The 21,615-nt window shown below is 45.4% G+C and overlaps 1 protein-coding gene across 1 annotated transcript in view; it reads right to left on the bottom strand.

Moving 5' to 3' along the window:
* Nucleotides 1-21,615, bottom strand: part of UBL3 (ubiquitin like 3) — an 88,134-nt gene that overhangs the window by 39,175 nt on the left and 27,344 nt on the right. The window contains exon 2 of the mRNA XM_068116360.2: nt 15,018-15,126. Coding sequence (XP_067972461.1) covers nt 15,018-15,126 — 109 coding nt within the window. The remainder of the gene's footprint in view (nt 1-15,017; nt 15,127-21,615) is intronic.

Here is a 21,615-nt window from a genome sequence, read left to right on the forward strand (position 1 = left end):
CGTATCCACAGTTCCTTCAGTCCCTCTTGAAGAAAGATTGGCATATAAAACAGTAAGGCAACTATCACATCTGTATCATTGGAGATAACACAGGTTTTGTAACCTGCCCGGAGACAATCAAGGATATGCATGGGTATGCGTAGATCTGCCTCCTCAACTGTGCACTGCAGGTTCCACATGTCATGTTCTGTACTATTGTGTATCTTTATGCACTGCCAGTCATTACAGTCTATGCATAGCTGGCTGAGTATTGTCGGCTGTTCATGGCCTTGCGATGACTGTTCACGCACATAGTTATAGATTAGCTTCTCCAGCAGCACTTTGTTTTTGTTCGATGGCCAGAATGTTGCCATGTCCTTAGGAAGGGGGGTTGTCTGTTCAACTGTGCTCAGAACTACTGGAGTCACACTGCATCTCCACAACCTTTCACTGTCTTTCACTGATGGATTGTCATTGTAAATGTCAAAGATGTAATCACATCTATATATATAAAACACAGTTTGTGTGTGTGTGTGTGTGTGTGTGTGTGTGTGTGTGTGTGTGTGTGTGTGTGTGTGTGTGTGTGTGTGTGTGTGTGTGTGTGTGATGTTACCGGGAGACTCCTAAACGGAGAGCCTCATGTACTTGATATTTGGCACAAACATGGCCATTGAGCCTGGGAAGAACATGGTCGACCTAAAAATTTATTTCATAATATTTTTAAACCATATTTTTACCTCAGCGCATTTCAGCGAGGAATATTATGACCAGAATGGCAGAGCAGCGCGCTGATTCGCTCAGAGCGATCACGTGATGTTCCTTGCCGCCATTAACTCAGTTACGCGTTCGCACGTATTTCAGAGCGAAAAGCGATTCCGTTTTTTCACATTTCAGCGAGGAATATTGCCATTCACACCACATAGGTTTTTTTTTCTTTCATCTTTAGATCCATATTTTTTTTCAGCGAGGAATATGCAAGGAAGCAAGGAATATGCAAGGATATGCTTGCAAGCGGCAAGGGTTGTTGCATTCTGTATTAGTGGAAAACAACTGCTGCACATCTACAAAAGTTATTGCCGCTTCCTCTGGAGATGGTCCGTCAACTCGACAATGCTGTTTGTCATGGAGTGGTGGCTTTACGAAATTACGGCATGAAACAGCGTGCTATTGCTCGGCAGTATGGCATCACTCAAGGTCAGGTGTCAAAGATCATGAAACGAAATGCTCAGAGGGGTGTCCCTACTCCAATACCGAGGCCAGGACGTCCCCGCAGAACCACAAGGAGGGATGATCGCCAGCTGCACCGGTTAGTCCGCAATGGCCGTACCAAGTCAGCTAATCGGCTTAGGGCTGAGTGGTAGCAACTGACAAATGTGCCTGAATCCAGAAGGGAACATTGCCATTCACATCACATAGGTTTTTTTTTCTTTCATCTTTAGATCCATATTTTTTTTCAGCGAGGAATATTATACACGGAATCTGAATCGGTGGCAGAGCAGCACGCCGATTCGACAATTCGCGTGCCCTCCCCCTCCCCCCTCTCCTCCATTCCCCCCCTCCCCTCCCCCCTCTTCTCCCTCACGTTTATACACGGAATGCTGGGTACTTCCCCCCCCCCTCTTCTCCCCTCCCCCCCCGTTTCCCTCCCCCCCCCCCCCCTCCCCTCCCCCGCCCGGCAATGCCGGGTACTTCTGCTAGTCTACCATAATTGTGGTACACATCCGTCATCTGTGTGAAGTTTGAAAGCAGATCAGAGAAATTTGAAAGTCCAGTGAGGGGCACTCTGCGAACTGCTGCCATGATATCTATAAAGAGGGCCGACTCAGGCTTGTGACGGTAGGAATAATCGTCAGACTTCAGTTTATCTTCAAGCTCACACATAAGTTGACTCTTCTCAGGCTTGGTCATAAGCCCTGTAGTGAAATTATACCAAGGTGAACCCAAGGTGTGCTCGCTACAGAAGGGGCGTCTATAAGACCCGGGACAACCGGGGCGCACGGACACTCCAGCGGAACTCACTGTGACATAGTCCTGTAGTTTGAATGGTATGTACGCCCCTAAATGCTGCGCTGACTGTCCTCTCTGTTGGACCATTGTTATATTGAATCGACCATTGCTGCTCATGAAATACTCTGATTTTAATGCCTGTTGCATGCATGTATTCTTACAGGATGTACTACAGATCTAAATGATATTAAACCTACCCAGAGGTCAAGTCGTGTCTGAGCTTGATTTTCACGACATTTAATATCATTGGCAGACTGCGTGCAGGACGTCCGGACCCACGAGCAAGTGCAGGACGACTTGCTCCGAGATTCATTCATCTCCGGAATTAATTCTGGAGTCTTGCGGCTCCGACTCTTGGAGGTCGCGGATCTGACATTTACAGACGCACTACGGCTGGCACGCATATACACAGATGCCCGAGAACAATCCACCGCATATGATCACCCACGAGTCGTGGCGGGGACCTCGCAACTCGCGCGACCGGAGAGGGCTACCGCCGAGGATACGGAGGAGGACCCGACCACTACGGCCGAGTCTCTGGGAGCTCCTGAAGCGGACTCCGCTTCCGGCCTCACTGCTGCCGCCGCTGCCCGGCCACGGCCTGACCGGTATGCAAAATGTTATTTTTGCGGGAATCGGCAGCACCCTCGCTCTGAATGCCCGGCCCGGGAGGCTATATGCCACCAGTGCTCCACCAAGGACCATTTTGCAAAGGTCTGCAGGAAGGCCGCTCAGGGCACGCGTCCCCGCGCGACCTTGAATGGGCTCATCGCGGAGCCAACGGATCGAGCGCCGGACGGGGCGCCTCACTCGGCTTTGAAGAGCCGCTCTCCTTCTCGCGGGCCTCTGGCTACACACCCGACCTTGGTGAGATACACCGGGCCGCCGAAACAAATGACGCGAACGCGACCGGCCACAGCACGACCGACCTTGACTGGCGTTCGAACGCCTACTTCAAACAAGCGACATGCTCCTGCTTTGGAAACTCCTCTCGATGTGCGGCAAACGCAGCACGTGACTCGAGCCCCATCTGGCGGCGGCTCTTACGAATTACATGCACCCACTTTGGCATATGAATCTGCAGACGGCAGAAATCTTTCTCACGTGACTTGAGCGCCATCTGGCGGCTGCTCTTACGACCTACACACACCCACTCTGGCAAATGAAACTGCTGATGAGCCAACGGACTTCAATGCTCCTGCTGAGGCCCAACCTGCCGACGCTGCCCGAAGGATTGCAGCCGGCGTGGGATCCACCCGCGAGGCGCGATCTTCTGGCCCGGCCGGTACAATACCTGCCGGGTCTGCCGGCCTTGCGCAGGCCATCATTCCGCTCACGGTCGCGGGCGTTTTTGCGCAAGCTTTGATTGACACGGGGTCCACGGATAGTTTTATCGATCAGCGACTCGTGCATCAACATGGGTGGCCGGTTCTCGGGACAACCCGCCGGATCTTCATGGCCTCTCAGGGACTTCGGTTGAGCACAAAAGGGGCGTGTCGATTGAAACTTGTGATAAAGGGACGCACGTTCCCGGACGTGTATCTCATGGTATTACCTGCGTTATGCGCTGACGTTCTGTTAGGACTTGATTTCCTTAAGCGGCATGGACGTTTGGAAATAGACTTCGGTGGGCCGGACACGCTCGCTGTGTGCGCCCTCGCTCAAATGGACATGGAGCCACTCTCACTGTTCCCCAACCTGACCACTGATTGTACCCCTGTAGCCGTCAAATCGCGGCGCTACTCTCGCGCGGACGCGCAATTCATTGCGGAAGAAACGGCCCTGCTCTTAAAGGACGGTATTATAGAACACATTAGGTCACCGTGGCGGGCCCAAGTCTTAGTGGTGCGGAGTGAGGCCCACCGCCGACGCATGGTAATCGACTATTCGCAGACGATTAATCGTTTTACACAGCTGGATGCCTACCCCTTACCGGGGATGGACGCCCTGGTACGCCAGGTAGCCCTGTATTCCGTTTATAGCACTCTCGATCTGCGTAGTGCGTATCATCAAGTCCCCATCTCTAGGGCTGATCGCGTCTTTACAGCCTTTGAATCGGGTCAGCGGTTGTACCAGTTCACGAGACTTCCCTTTGGGGTAACTAACGGAGTCGCTTGTTTTCAGAGGGTTATGGATGACCTCGTTGCGAAGGAGAATTTGACCGATGTCTTTGTCTATCTGGACAATCTTACGGTTTGTGGATATGACCAGGAGCATCACGACGCTAATCTGAAACGCTTCCTCGAGGTCGCGCGGAAATATCGCCTAACCATGAATGTGGCTAAGTGTCGATACTCTCTACGCACGGTAGACCTTTTGGGGTACACCGTGACCCATGGCTCCGTCTCTCCGGATAAGGAGCGTCTGCGCCCTTTGCTCGATATGGCTCCGCCTAGCGATCGGGCTTCGCTGAAACGCGCTCTAGGGCTGTTCGCCCACTACTGAAAGTGGGTGCAAAATTTCTCCGCGAAGCTCCGCCCCCTCGTGGCCTGCGACACTTTCCCCATGGGCCCGGCCACCCTGGCGGCCTTCGAGGGCCTTAAAGTCGACATCGCTGGCGCCGCTGTCGCGACGATTGAGCCTCTTTCGTTTTGGAGAGTGATGCCTCGGATCATGCGATAGCGGCGACTCTCTCCCAAGGAGGCCGCCCTGTGGCTTTCTTCTCGCGGACTCTCACCTCCGCCGAGCGGAGGCATTCGTCTGTCGAAAAGGAAGCGTACGCGATCGTCGAATCAATTCGGCGATGGCGGCCGTATCTGCTTGGGCGGAGTTTCCAAATCGTCACGGACCAACAGAGTGTTGCATTCATGTACGACACCTTACATGCTCAACGCATTAAGAATGAGAAAATCACCCATTGGCGTATCAAACTCGCCGACTTCTGCTACACCATCAAATACCGCCCGGGGAAGGATAACCTGGTCGCTGACGCCTTATCGAGGCCGGCCACTTGCGCGGGGGTTGTAACTTTGGAGGGGCTGCGCACTTTGCACGGCACTATGTGTCATCCCGGGGTAACGCGCTTCGCGCATTTTGTGCGCGAGGGCAATCTGCCGTACTCGATTGAGGACATCCGCCGCATCTGCCGTGATTGCGCGATCTGTGCGGAACTCAAACCGCGTTTTTATAAACCTCCTATGGGGACACTCGTTAGGGCTACTAGACCGTGGGAGCGCTTGGCGATGGACTTCAAAGGGCCGCTGCCAATGTCGAGCAACTCTCGCTATCTGCTCACTATCGTCGATGAGTATTCCCGATTCCCCTTTGCTTACACGTGCGGGGATATGTCGGCTGCCACGGTTATTCGGTGCCTGCAGAATTTGTTTTCTATGTTGGGGTATCCGGCCTACGTGCATACCGATCGGGGTGCGGTGTTCCTGTCCCAGGAGGTGAGGGGCTACTTGCTCCAGCATAATGTCGCTTCGAGCTACACCACCCCGTACCGGCCCCAAGCGAATGGGCAGATCGAACGCTTTAATGGGATTATATGGAGGGCCGTCATGCTAAGCCTTCGGACCCTCGGCCGAGGCCTCGATAAATGGGCGTGGTCACTACCTGCCGCTCTAAACTCGATCCGGGCTCTCCTATGTACTGCCACCAACCAGACTCCTCACGAACGACTGTTCCACCACCCTAGAAGCTCCGGCAGTATCCAATCTTTACCCAGCTGGCTCGCTGAACCGGGGCCCGCCTATCTCAAACGAGCGGTTCGCGCTAGCAAGTACGACCCCCTTGTTGACAAGGTGCAGGTCCTCCAGGCTAATCCCGAGCATGCTCGCATGTTAACGGCGGATGGCCGCGAGTCTACGGTCTCCGTACGCCATCTCGCCCCATGTGGGGACAACGACAGGGATATCGACGAACCCGTCTCCGAGTCTATGGACTCTATCGAAGCTTCCCCTATGGAACTACCACCGTTACTCCCGTCGTCCCCCACTCCCGTGCCCGAAGGCGCAGGGGCGCCCCCTCCGACTCCCACCTCCGGCGGCTATTCCGACGCGGGGGACTCCGGGCTTGGGGACACCGTGCCCGGTAGATTCCGAACACGAACTGGCAGGGAAGTTCGCCGCCCCGACCGCTACGGGTGGACCGACTGACGTGGATTGACGTGACCCATTCGTTTATTGCTGATGCTTGCTTGCAACCTGCCGAGCGGCAGTATAATTCTAACGGCGGGGAGAATGTAGTGAAATTATACCAAGGTGAACCCAGGGTGTGCTCGCTACAGAAGGGGCGTCTATAAGACCCGGGACAACCGGGGCGCGCGGACACTCCAGCGGAACTCACTGTGACATAGTCCTGTAGTTTGAATGGTATGTACGCCCCTAAATGCTGCGCTGACTGTCCTCTCTGTTGGACCATTGTTATATTGAATCGACCATTGCTGCTCATGAAATACTCTGATTTTAATGCCTGTTGCATGCATGTATTCTTACAGGATGTACTACAGATCTAAATGATATTAAACCTACCCAGAGGTCAAGTCGTGTCTGAGCTTGATTTTCACGACAAGCCCATCATCATCGAACAGCATGGGAGATGGCAAAACATCATACTTCAGAAGAGCTTCTGTGTTAAGACCTCTATCTCGAGCGATTTCGATTGATTTGTCAGTCATGTTCATTTTTCTGATCACTTTCCTTGTTGTTTTTTTGGGATTGTTTCTGATTGATATCATAGTTTTGATGTTCGTTCTGTGAATAGTGTCATTCAGTTTCAAGGTTTTGTTGATCATCCTTTCACTGTGGAATGCCTCATATTTCTTCTTGCCTTTTTCAGATGCGTTCAGGACATCATTTCTGATCTCTTCTGTCATCACCTCTTTTGTGACAAAGTTGTGCAGCACTGGGGGACACTCTGCTGAAAATGGCGACCTTCTTTCTTCAATGTACTTCATCATTTCTTGGATGTGCCCTTCTTTTTTATTGGTGGTTGACTGTGATGATTCGTGATGGTGCCATGCCTCAGACGTGCTCTCATCGACGCCAGTATACTCGCGATGCAAGTTTTTTACAGCCATCATTTCATGATAGATTAGATCCCACTGAGCGACATACTCCTTCTGCTTGGCATGCCCAATGACACCATCACTGCACTTTGATGAGAGGTTGATAGTCTGCTCAAGCTTCTGATCACCGCCAACTGCTGTGAAGCGACCAGGCTTGTCCTTAATTGAGAAGGAATGACCCTCAGAGAGGTTCCTGAAGACAGATGGTGCTGTTTCAGGCAGACTCCTTGCATCTTCTAGGTACACTGTGCCCCAGCGAAGGTAATTAGTTGAGTCCCAAGCAGCAAACTCATAGAGGGCATGTTGCATTTTTTTTTTTTTTTTTTTTTTTGTATACAAGATCGAGGCTCGTGAAAGAGCGAACATTAATCACACAGAAAGACACACCGACACATAAAACAAATAACATCGGGAGCGGTAGACAAGATGGGGAGAGAGGGGGAAGGACACAAACACAACATTTGAGAGCAGGGACCGAGAGACATGGAGACATGGAGAGATCTGAGAGAGGGCGAGGGCTTTGGGGGAGGGCATGGGAAGGGGGGGGGGGGTGGGAGAGGTATAAAACATATGGACACTGCCAGGACTTCCAGGAAAGAAGTTGGAAATTTCAAACAAGGTGGATCTGGGGTGAATTAGTGGGGGTAGAAAAGATCAAGGTTTTGGATGGGGGAAGATAAGAGATGGTGGTGAACAGCTGTTTTAAAGACCTGGAGGGAGGAGTGGGATTGGAGGGAGTGTGGGAGTTTGTTCCAGAGGCGGGAGAAAAGAGGAATGAAGGAGTGAAGGTGAGCAGAGAGCCGAGATTTCGGCAGTTTAACCATCAGAGGGTTGCTGGCAGATCTTGTGCGACCTGTAGGAATATTTGGGGGACAGAGCACAGAGAGAGCTGGGGGAGCAAGGCCGGAGAGGAGTCGGTAGAAGACAGAAAGACCACCTACCTGCCTGCGGTGAGTGAGTGAAAGGCCCTCAGAGATAGCTTCATCGCGGGAGATTCCAATGATTCTGAAAGCTTTGGTTTCAACAGCGTGAAGCCGAGCTAGGTGCGAGGCAGGAGCACCAGCCCATAGGGGAGAACAGTATTCCATTGAGCTGCGGATGAAAGCCTTGTATGTGGTGAGAAGCTCAGGTGTGCCTAGGAAGGACTTCGCACGACGGAGGATGCCCAGTCGGCGACTGGCTTTGGAGGCCAGCTTGGAAATGTGGTTTTCCCAAGAAAGATCATGGCAGATAGTGAGACCCAAAAGCTTGAGCGACAGAACTTATTGGAGAGGATTGTTGAGAAAGTAGATGGGAGGGTTGTCCAGTCGATCTTTTCGGAGAGACATAGTAAGAGTGTGAGATTTGTCATGATTAAAAGACATGTTCCACTTGTTTGACCAGTCTGTGATTTTGTCCAGGTCTTCAGAGAGTGAGGAGGCTGCAGACTGCTGATCTGAGGGAAGAGGAATGGAGCGGCAGGGAGTGGAGCTTCTGATCACCAAGATGATCTTCTGATCACCATTGCATCAAGATGTAAGTCCCATAATCCTTCTCGGTCAGCTCGCAACAGATCAAGAGCTATTTCATGTCGTTTCAGGAACTAAATTGTTATTGGTCTTATTGAGTTCCTTGACTCTGAAAACATAGGTTTAGGCACCAATATCATGTCTCTATGAGTCTCACAGACCAAGATATAGTCAAAAGTAATACTTATGGCGGCCATTTTGAAAATCGCCCTCTGTAGCAAAATCTATACAGATTTGGGCTTGTCCCCCACATTTTTTTGAAAGGTCTTGGTATGTACAACAATAAAATCATGCGTGACTTTGTACTTTTGCGATGGCCACGAACTCCCCCCTAGAGCTTACACCAATATGGATAACGTCAGTGTCAGGCTCATCAAACCAATGGGCGACCACACATGCTCTGTGGATGGGGCATTGGGATGTCCCTTCTTGCAGTCATGCTAGCCATAATTATAGGCAACCAGGTCTGGGCAGTATTTTTATACACGGCCCGAAGCATGCTGGGATGTTATTTGCTTAATTAACAAGCGTTACGCCTAGGCCCCCCGTCAGTGAAGTGATGTGAGTTGACAAAGTGGAAGACGCAGAAAACATGCTATGATATGATATTTCGCTGACAAGGTTCAGACATACATGGAGGCGGCCATCTTGGATTTTGACGTGGCGACCCAATTTTCAATGGCGTTCTTCCTTATGCCGAGATACACCCACACACCAGATTAGAAGTTGGTCCACTTCGCTTATTTTTCAAGATATTCCGCTCACAAGGTTCAGACATACATGGCGGCGGCCATCTTGGATTTTGACGTGGCGACCCAATTTTCAATAGCCTTCTTCCTTGTGCCTAGATACACCCAAACACCAGATTAGAAGTTGGTACTTTGCTTATTTTTCAAGATATTTCACTCACAAAGTTCAGACATATATATGGTGGCGGCCATCTTGGATTTTAACGTGGCGACCCAATTTACAATAGCGTTCTTCCTTATGCCGAGATACACCCACACACCAAATTAGAAGTTGGTACTTCGCTTATTTTTCAAGATATTCATCTCACAACGTTCAGACATACATGGCGGTGGCCATCTTGGATTTTGACGTGGCGACCCTATTTTAAACAGCGTTCTTCCTTGTGCCGAGATACAGCCACACACCAGATTAGAAGTTGGTACTTCGCTTATTTTTCGAGATATTTCGCTCACAAGGTTCAGACATATATATGGTGGCGGCCATCTTGTATTTTGACGTGGCGACCCAATTTTCAATAGCGTTCTTCCTGATGCCGAGATACACCCACACACCAAATTAGAAGTTGGTATTTCGCTTATTTTTCAAGATATTCATCTCACAAGGTTCAGACATACATGGCGGCGGCCATCTTGGATTTTGACGTGGCGACCCAATTTTAAACAGCCTTCTTGCTTGTGCCTAGATACACCCACACACCAGACTAGAAGTTGGTACTTTGCTTATTTTTCAAGATATTTCGCTCACAAGGTTCAGACATATATATGGTGGCGGCCATCTTGGATTTTGACGTGGCGACCCAATTTTCAATAGCGTTCTTCCTTATGCTGAGATACGCCCACACACCAAATTAGAAGTTGGTACTTCGCATATTTTTCAAGATATTCATCTCACAAGGTTCAGACATACATGGCGGCGGCCATCTTGGATTTTGACGTGGCGACCCAATTTTAAACAGCGTCCTTCCTTGTGCCTAGATACACCCACACGCCAGATTAGAAGTTGGTACTTCGCTTATTTTTCGCGATATTTCGCTCACAAGGTTCAGACATATAAATGGTGGCGGCCATCTTGTATTTTGACGTGGCGACCCAATTTTCAATAGTGTTCTTCCTTATGCCGAGATACACCCACACACCAGATTAGAAGTTGGTACTTTGCTTATTTTTCAAGATATTCATCTCACAAGGTTCAGACATACATGGCATCAGACATACATGGCATCAGACATACATGGCGGCGGCCATCTTGGATTTTGACGTGGGTTGCACCCACACACCAAATTTGAATGCGGTCCTTCGCTTATGCACGCCCGCATGCACGCTCGCCCTCAAACACGCACGCACGGACGGACACACGGACGGTGGGGAAAGCCATAGTCCCCCTTTTGCTACGCTGTGCGACGGGGGACAACAAACAGGCCACACCTGTGTGGAAGCCGTTGATTGGTGTCCCTCATTTACCCAGGGGCTTCCATTTTTTTGTCCACTACCTGTAGTTAAGTGAGGTTAAAGTTATGTTAAGGTGGCAAAAAAAAATGTGCCCTGGGAATGCATCCCCATTATAACACCACACCCATGGGAATATCTCGTCTAACGTTGCACTTTCTAGGAATGCATCCATGACAAAGTGGAAACTGGTTGTATTGTGTTTTAAATCAACAACAAAACAATTAATTGCAGAAAATATCACACTTTGCAAAAAAATTAAAATTAAAAAAATTATGCAATTCAATGTTTTAAACCATCTTGATAAGTTGATTCTGAGTACAAGTCATGGCCCAGACTTCCAGGAAGAAAAGTATAAACGAATACTCCAAAAAAGATGCTATATTTTACACACGATTTTTTTTTTGGTAACAGCCTTTTCCTCATTCGCCTTTTTGAAGGAAATCAATTCACTGATGTCTTTCTGGTTCACTTGGCATCACCCATCAAAAAAGGGATATTTTAATAGAAAAAAAAAAAGAGAACAAAACGTTTAGTGTGTGTACTTCAGCCCCAAGACGAAAATAGTCAACCAATGCCTCACAAACTAATACACTATACATTTTGATCTGAAGGCTAAAACTCATTTCCAAACAATAAACACAAAACATCACCCACAAGGGCCAGACATTTTTTGTCTGTAAACATTTTTTGTTTCGGGCTCACTGGTGGTCAAGAGCATGCCATTTCATTCAAACTCAAGAGTTGACCTGGGAAGCCATCCCATGATTAATTATATCAAAGAAGAACCTCTCAACAGGAATGGATATTGTGAACCCCTGTACCACACCAGCAATTGCTGCGAGGGTCATTATTAATATTGGGGCCTGCCCTGCCTCCACTAAATAGGTTCACAGTGCATGTATTGGTCTGCATGCACAGGGCAGCATCGGGTCAAAGATGCTCCAATCAGTGTCACTCGCTTTTTCGTCCAAATTTTCCAAATCCCTTCATCACGAGTGGAAAACGAATATCAAATTCCCCCGTATGCACGACTAAATAGATGTTGTGAAATGGCATGAGCTTGGGAGAATCTCAGGCGACCTCACCTCCCTGGACGAGGAGGACAATATCTATATAATAATAGCGTAAGGACTCGACTTTGTTATCCCTTTTATGCTGCACCCAGTGACCCGATGCACATGGCACTAATGGATTTACGATCTACGAACCTCGCTCTTTGTTTATCACGTACAGCCATTCTCGAAAAATCTGAATTAGCCGACGTTGGGGCCCAAAAGCATCCGATTAACTGCCGATACAACGCCATCTTATGACACCATCGTATTGGCGTCTGCTGGGCGAAGGCGAAGCAAGCCGTCCACTGATTGGACAGGTGAAGGCGAAAGCAAGCCGTCCACTGAGTGGACAATCCAGAGCATGCATTTGTGCCGGTGTCGGCGATCGTTGTTCATATACGCACTCTTCATTCTCATCTTTCTTCCTAACTCTTACTCGGACAAGCAAATCCCCTATGCCATCCATTATGGTACACTCTATCCATACACCACATCCTCCCTTCCGTGGATGTTCCACGGGTTTCGGCTAGTTATTACTAAAGCTGCAAAAATAAAGTTGAGCGCTGAAAGTGTGACCCCCCAGGAAGTGTTATTACCTCCACCACCAAAGGTGGATGGAGGTTATGTTTTCACCCCTGTCTGTCTGTTTGTCCACAAAATATCTCAAAAAGTTGTGGACGGATTTGGACGAAACCTGGTGGACCGGTTTGGTGTCTGGCAAGGACGATTCGATCCAATTTTGGTGAAGATCCGGACCCGGATCCAGCTAGTAGAATTTTTTTTAAATTATTATTCACCATCGAGTGATATGGCCAACCAGGCGGAGGTATGCTCTCTACTGAGTGCCGTTCTAGTTAGAATTATGAAGTGAAGAGACACGACAATGGAGAATGTGGAGAAATTCAAGTATGTGGATTGAGAAACAAAGTCAACGAAATGTGTCCATGAGTATGATAATGATCCAGGCTTTCCATGCTTCTCTTTGTACCTTATTTAGGCCTTCTTCAACCTCAACAGATATTCAGGAAGCTCCATCACATCAAGCAATTTACCCCACCAGCAAGTGTGAAACCAGCTAGGTATCCTCAGATAACTATGTTCTGTATTGATGGATTTTATTAGGTCTTTAGTACATACTGCATTTAGTTTGTTTATCTTCGGTTGAGTGATAATTACCGCTTGGAAACGCATCCTCAATTTATAACATTATTCATATGGGAAAACTGCTTTCTATTTATACTTTTTCGATTTCCATAAGGGTTTTTAGGAATGAGTCTTGAGCATAAATAAATAAGGGACCAAGTGCATTAAAGTTGAAATTACTTACAGGAAGCCATCACAAATTGGACAACTACCGAGTTTAAATGAGGAATTTTAGAACCAAAAAATAGAATAAAGACATGCAACTTGTAATTGTGAGTAGTTACGCCGGCTCCCGAACTACTACACTGTCCCATGCTGCTCGTTTCGATGACGCCATCCCATGCTGCCTGTTGCAATTACGATATCTTCCCAAACGCCCGTTGCGACGACGACAATATTACCCTATTTTGTCATTTTTATCAAACTATATTAATTTTCTCCCTGCTAGCGTGTCCCAATAACCACCACTTATGATTGTGAGCAGTGATTTATACATGGGTGCTTACAAAACTGCAATCGGCGAGGAATAAAGTTTGATCAGTACGTCGTCGTAGTTCACAAGGATTGGCAGCCAATATTGGATTGAAGGAAAACCTTTAAAAGTCACATTCTCTAAAACCACTTCACCGATGAAGTTTTAATTATCAAACTTTTATCGGCATGGATACTCGATAGATACACTACTCACAATAAGTTAGGGATATTGGCAGGTTCTTCGGTGTGGTTGATTTTGTGTATTAATTATGTTGAAAAAAGTTGTTGGTCCTAATTCTATGGTTATTAATGTGTGAAAAAACACAGCATTCTTGATTTCAATACCCTAACCCTAACCCTCATTAAAAAAATAATAAACTCACTCCCACAATATCCCTAACTTATTGTGAGTAGTGTACACCTGAAGTTTCATGTCAATTGGATCAGTGGTTTGAGAGAAGAGGGTTTTTTAATGTTTTAGTTTCAATCCAATATAGCCGCCCGACAACGTGACCTATGATGTTTTAGTTATCAACTTTATTTATTATGGTTTGTCAATCATGTATATCAACTTTTGCGTGGATCTGTTAAGTGGTTTTGGGGGAGAATTTTTTTAATAGGATCTTTTTTTAAATCCAATGTGGATCTTTTTTTTCTTTTTTTTTCTTTTTTTGAATCCAATAAAACCGACTACATGACATATGATGTCATAACTTTGAAGCCCGACTATAACTGGTCGATCACATTTGTGATGTTGTTTTGCCTGGAATAGGTTCATTTTTCTATCTAATATGGCTGCCAGACATGTGACCGATGACATTTTCATCATCACTCGTACATTCCCAAGGGTAGCCGATGACAGTTAAAGTTTCACAACATTCGGTTCGGTGGTTTGAAAGGCGATTTTTAAAAAGACTTTCACTAAAGTCCAATAGAGCTGCCGAACCACGTCACCGATGATGTCATCAATTTAATTCACAAGTCACATTTCCTTGCAGATCATCCTCAAAGTTTCGCATTGATTGGATAAAGTGTTTGACGCATCCAATTACGATATCATGAAAGCACCGATGACATCATTGTTAACAAATGTTATTCCACAGTGCGTTCCTCACCTGTGCCAAGTTTTAAAAAATTTAAAAAGCTGTTCCTAAGATGATGTTCAATTTTTCCCGTTTTTTTAACCTACGATGTCAGTAATCCTTAAAAAAAAAAAAATCTCCATTGGTAGACGCTCCTACTTTGAAAGTTTTGTGTCGATCGCTGAAGCGGTTCCAGAGAAAACTAATTTAAAAGTGAATAAACCTGAAAAATGTGGCGGAAGAAAAAAACCCAATAATAAACAGAACAAAAACAATAGTGTTCCTTTGGGACCATCATCAGGTGGACCAGCTGAAGTGAGCTCCAGCAACACTGCACATTTTTGATGCGTTTCCACAGCACTTAAAAAAACGTGTAGCTAATGTAACATCAAGAGAAAAGGGGGTGGGGGCAAAGTGAATGCTCGACACACCAAAAAGAGCAAGTGCTACACACTGAAAATATTTGGCTATTATTTTGAATGTACATGGTAGCACCAAACAGACATATGCAAGGAAGATCCCAAATAAAAGCAGATCGAGGATGAAAGGAAGGGGGAACATACCCATGGGCCAATTTTCGTAAACATGCTTCGCAATATCTGATGCCGAGTCGCTTGGAGCAAACACAAACTCCTTCGTCTTTCCACTCACCAGAATAAGTCGCACATTTATCTGGCAAGGCAAGGGGGGGGGGGGGGTGGGGGGGGGGGAGGAGGAGAAATAGCAACATTTTGATTTTGAAACTGCAAGTCCAAGCCCAAAGTGAAATCATGAATAAGCCAATAAATTGTAATTGTTAAATATATCCACACCCAAAACAACCACAAATATCAGTTCTTCCAACTTTGGGAAGCATTTCTTCAGCACACAAAATCTGTATGAAATTGGCCCAACATTACATGCTCGAATAACAAATACACAATGGATAAGGATTGTGCAATAATTTTATTTTTATACAAAGTAGAGTTGGAAGAATGACACACAAAGAAACACTTCTTTATTACAGCATGACCAGCAAAGAACCAGTCTTTACGGATGGGTTAATTTCCCCTCTTTGATGACATCAATGGTGTATTTCAACACGACTTGTAATACCAGCTTCCACCAGGTGGCACAACAAGATACACATTTAGAAAAATTTAGGGTACTCCCACCACCCTGAAACCCAAGGGGTATTAATTCCTTTTGTCCCCATTAACCCCCTTGCCCCCACCCCCCCCCCCCCCTCCCCTCCTCAATGCATCTTGCAAGTATAACCACAAGTATACAATTCCATCCAGTAGTTCAGGAATGCATAAAAGTCAAACATAAACAGTTTGGCATTTAATATGACTTTAAACACACTGTCCCCACGGTAGCAGGAGAAGGTCATGTGTATGTGCATACAATGCGGATGGAGGTGTGTTAATATTCTTTTTCCTTTTCTGTAACGACCACAATTATGGTGCCAGCGATATCTCGCCTACTCTTCGTGAAGGATATTGTGGGATCTTTAAAGTCCACCGACTAATGCCAAAAGACGGGAAGCCCAGTTAAATGTCCATCCGAGGGATGGACAACACATTCTGCCTGTGAAGCACCGAGATGACAGTTTATACGTGGGCCATAATTCAAACCCAGGCTCGATGTCTCAGAGGCGATTGTGTGTACCTATAGGTTTAGGCCATCATGTCAGCCCATATGTTGTGCAAAATCAAAATGAGATTGCTCTTTTTTTTGGGAATTATTGCACAATTGACAAAAAAACAGTTCAACATTGCAAGTACATCAGAACAGTGGAACAAATTTCTCTCAATCCCAAAAAGGAATAATTTATGCACTTCTTATTTAGATGGACAAAATGTGACCCCAATAATTTGGGAGAAATTGCTGTTTTCATTGCCACTCTGGTTGCCCACCAGACATGATGCCTCTCTTCACTTTTTATTTTAATGGCAAACAACACTCAATTAGGCAGTCCAGTGGCAAACTATCAATGGCTTGTAATCAACAAATTTACTGCAGCCATGAGTCGGTAGATACTCGAGAATTCCTTCAATGTCGTTGTGCATCAAAGGACAACACAGACAGTGATAAGCCCAAATACAGATTATTTTTTTTGTCATGGTGTTGCTCTTTGGGGAATAATGAAATCCCCGATATCAGGATCTCTGTATTTGCACGCAGGACAATCAATCCTAATGTAGTGCAAGAAGGGATTGGAAAAGCTATAAGTAGTGATCTCATTGGAGTGCATACTTTCAGTGGATGAGATTAGCAAGTGCTTTCTTTGGCAAGGAGAAAATGACAGTCCTGAAACTTGTGATAAACAACCGGAAATTCCTCTTGCCAACATCAAGTGATTAATTCAAAGTATGTCCTGCAGTTATGGAGTCACTGCAGGAATTCATTTTCTTCGGGAAGGGGGGATTAGGGGGGGAGGTGGGGCTTTCTCCGATGCTTCGGCCAACTCATCTTGATCGATTTCCTCTATCTTTTCTTTCACTACCACTTTGAATGGGGGAGGGGGGGGGGTGGGGTGGGGGTGCTATTGTGCTATATATTGGTTTTAGCCCTATCTCAAAAAGTTATGGATGGATTCCGACGAAACTTGGTGGACTGGTTGTGTGTGTGAGACAAGGACAAAACGAATGGATTTTGGTTCAGGTCCAAATACAGATCTGACCTATCAATGGGAAACAAAATGTAAACTCTTCACAATGGCGGAGGTATGCTCTCTCCCGAGTGTTGTTCTAGTTCTCTGTTATAGAACAAAAAATACAACAGACATCATAGCAAAGCTTGTGGATCCCAAGTTATATGTTGTTTGAGGCCGATTCTGCTTTTTCCTGTACGTTTCACTACTGGTAGTGCATAATTTGCCTTCGCTGCTTGGATGTGCCTTTTTCTATCAAAATCAATAATCATACCGTTGCACGTTGGAGCGATAAATAGGTTCCTTTTTGTATTGATTGATTCAGTTATGATGGCATATGAATGAATGAATGAATGAATGAATGAATGATCGTTTTATGGCCATTTTCCCCGCTAAAGCGGGGGTTAGCCTTGCGGGCCCCATGACAATCATGGTTCCCTGTTTGAGGCAATGTTTTTATGGCCGGATGCCCTTCCTGACACCAACCCTTAGTCGCCTCTTACGATGCGCAGGGATACGGTGTACCCATTCTAAATCTGGGTACACACCGTGATCATTCATCCCAGCAAGCTGGTACTCAATTTGCCGACCTCGGAAGGATGACAGGCTGAGTCAACCCCCCTGGCGTTAATTCAGCGATCGACCGGGATTCGAACCCAGGATCCTAGGATCCCAAGCCGGCACCCTAACCGCTAAGCCAACACCATGCTTAGTTATGATGGCATACAATTCCTGAAATACTGTTGCTTGTGGAATGCATAATTACCTCCACCACCAAAGGTGGAAGGAAGTTATGTTTTCACCCGTTTGTTTGTGGGGAAGATATTTCAAAAAGTTATGGACAGAATCAGACGAAACTTGGTGAACAGGTTGGGAGTGCGACAAGGACAAATTGATTAGATTTTGGTGAACATCTGTATCTGGTCCCGGATATTAGAAATTTCAAAGCGATTCCTCATCATTGAGATATAAGGCCAAAATGATAGGCTATATAGCATGATATCTCAAAAGATTATGGACCGATTTGGACGACACTTGGTGGACAGGTTGGGTGCCTGACAAGGACGAATCGATTTGATATTGGTGAAGATTCAGATACAAGATTTCCTTAATTTTTTTAATTAATTCTTCACCATTGAGAGATGGGGCTAAAATGATAAACAATACAGCACGATATTTCAAAAAGTTGAGGATGGCTTGTGACAAAACTTGGTGGATGAGTTGGCTAGGTGACAAGAACAAGCAATTTCAATTTTGGTTCAGGTCCGGATGCAAAAGTTAAACTGTTCAGCCTGACAGAGATATGCGCTCTACCAAGTGCTGTTCTAGCTCGCCTGCACCATGAGACTGAGTTTTTCCATTCAGAGTCCAAGGGTTGGGGCCTCCATACTAAAGCTGATCTCAGGGAAAGTAAGTTTGTAAATTGGTATGTGGGAGAGCTTGTTGACAATAAGGAAGGCCGAAAATGCATAATATACGCACATAAATGATACATTACCGACTTCTTTATCCTCACCATTGACAAGGACAGTAATCGATGCTGGGCCAAATGCAGGGTTTGTACTCGTCATGGAGATCCTGGAAAGTAATGGAATTTAACAAAACGCTTTTCCAAGCCTGGAAAGCCATGGAAAATCTTAGAGATTGAGAGTGAGTGGTCTTCTGTTATTTTCAGAATATAACAAATGTGTACAAATGAGTTACGTTCCCGAGAATAATTTGCAAGTCTTTGTTCATGATCACCCTATAATTCCACAAATCCAGTAGATCATGTGCATGAAGTTTCACATCAATCTGATTGGCCGTTCTGGAGAAGTTGAATTTTTAATGTTAGTATGTTCAATCAAATATGGCTGCCGAACCACATGACCTATGATGTCAAAGATTTACATTCTCCTCCAAGCACAGAACATGTTCAAGAAATTTCAATCTGATCGGATAAAGCATTGTACTTGTCGAATCATGACATTATAATGAAGGCACCGATGAAGTCATGGTTCACAGCACTTATTCCCCATATGGAATTCTTTACAATGAGCCATGTTTCAAAAACATTTTCCATCAAGCGGTTTCAGACATCGAGGTCCAACGCTTTTCAGTTTTTTTTCCAAAATGGCGCCTTACCATGTGACCTTATGATGTCATAATTATCACAAAAATTCTGCACAAGTAGGTGCATACGATGGTGAAAATTTCATGTCAATCAGACCAATGGTTGCCAAGAAAATTAATTTAAAAGGGAATAAACATGCAAAAGTGCGACGGAAGAAAAATATAAATAAACAGAACCGAACAAATAGGTATCCATCCTGGAAGGATTGGATCCCTGATTAACAAAACTCAAGAAGACCTGTTGAATTGTGCTTTCATATGCCATTTATAGATTGTTTCTCTCATGTGTACATCAAATGTTGTAAAAATTCAAAATTCCACAAGGACATCATGGACATGCCATATGTTTCAAATCCGTGATACGGAAATGCCCAAATATTATATGAAAATCTGACAAGCAGGTAAACTTTTAGAATATATATATATATATCACAGCAAACTTTTGAAGAAATACTCGTATATACTACGAGCTGGAAGTCCATGGTAAAATACCACGATAGGAAAAAAGGACGTTTTTTATTCTTGCCCTGATTGAAAGAGCTCAAAAAAGGGAAATCACATTTCTTAACAACAAAGATATCACATCATATCCTCTCTGTTCATATCGGTACCTTAAATCATTTCATACCATTAAAGTGACGATGTTTTGTTCAAATTGGATGACAAAATTTCCCTACTTGGGGAGAGGTGGGGATGACACACCCCCTTCTCAGACCCTCCTCACCCCACCCCTCACCCCCTCCCAGACCCTTCATCCACTCCCAGACCTGCAGCCTGTGCTCTCATGCCCCCACACCCCATCCACCTCCACACCCCTCGCAGCCCCCCACTCTCTGCCGCAACCCCTCCCTTGCATCGCAGGTCTCTTCGATTCTTCTGCATTTTCTTCTCTCAATGTTAACAACTATGCAAACAGCTTAATCGGGACAGTGTGCACATGGATAGCACATCCGGTGGTGTGCTCACTCGGGCTCGAACTGCCATTTGCGTGTTGCGAGGGAGTGCCAGAACATCACATAGCCGGCTCAGAGGTTCCCCGTTGCCCGGTGGTGCCCACCTCGGCAGCTTGCTTTAAAAACACATCGTTAAAAGTAAATAATATCAAAGGTTTTTCTTTTTTTCCACAGAGCAGTCAAGAGATTACCAAAATTACTCAGACAAATACCTTATCATCATTAATGACGTGTTTTCTGGTGTGGTCCCTGTTGAAGATTTAAAGAAAAAAAGAGTGGGAAACAGACAGCTTCCTGTATCAGTATCACTCCAAACATTAATCTGCATAACGTTTGAAGCAAAAACATGTTCACTGCTTATGTGCTAACATAATACATCGATCATGGTGGTTATATAGCTCGGAAAGATTCCAAATGCACTTTATTCCAGCTGCCTCCCTAAACACTGAGGTCCATACTGTTACAAAGGCCCGTGATGTGATCGTTACAAAGCTTGGCATTCTTCACACAAGTGTTTAACTGACGATTTTGAATGCAGCAGAACGTTGTCACATGATCCAACCTCCATTCCGCCGTTCAACCCAAGGGTGTTACTTCCTTTTTACCGTTCTCCAAATTGAGGCATTATAATTTTCCCGTAGGGGTGCATCAACTTGAAGCAACCTTTACCTCATGAATATAAATTTCCCTTAAATATGGATTAATTAGAAGCAACTTTTACATAATTTGTGTCCAAGTTTCATTTCCGTGTTTCAGGGGAGAAGAGACAGTATTAGCCTATTAAATACACTGTATATAATGTTGTGAAATTCCAAATAATTTGTCTTCACAACAAATATATCACAGCATATGTCTTAACAGGAAATATTTTTCTGAAAAAAAAGTAGGGAGTGTGAGGCAGAAGACCGTTTTCCTTATACACCACCCAGGTTCAATTTTTGGTCTGAATGAAAAAAGTTCTAATTTTCCCATAGGTTTAGATTAATTTGAAGCAACTTTTACTTCATAATTTTTTCTCTCCGAGGATCGTTTGTGTTTCAGCGTGGGACAAGCAGACAGACAGCATTAGGTGAATATATATATATATATTTACATATATCTATAAAGAAATATATATAAAAATAAAGAAATATATATAAAAATAAAGATATTGTAACGATTTTGAGAAGTGTGTAACGAATTTGAGAAGTGTAACGGTTTTTGAGAAGTGTAACAATTTTGGAGGAAGTGTAACGAATGTGAAAACGTTACAATGTGAACGTTACAAAAGGTACGGTAACACCCTGTTAATGTAAATAATGGTCGCAGTCGGCCTCCTAGTTAATTCCATGAAACTTACACGCAGGTCACGATATATCTTTTAAATAGTGTATTTCCTTATTCCATGTAGGCTAAATATGTGTTTCCCACTAGATTGACTTTGCATTGTATCAAACAAAATAAGCGTAGGCCCTTCCAATT

Source organism: Myxine glutinosa, chromosome 1 (assembly GCF_964187855.1).
Source record: "Myxine glutinosa chromosome 1, kmMyxGlut1.1, whole genome shotgun sequence".
Lineage (NCBI taxonomy): Eukaryota > Metazoa > Chordata > Myxini > Myxiniformes > Myxinidae > Myxine > Myxine glutinosa.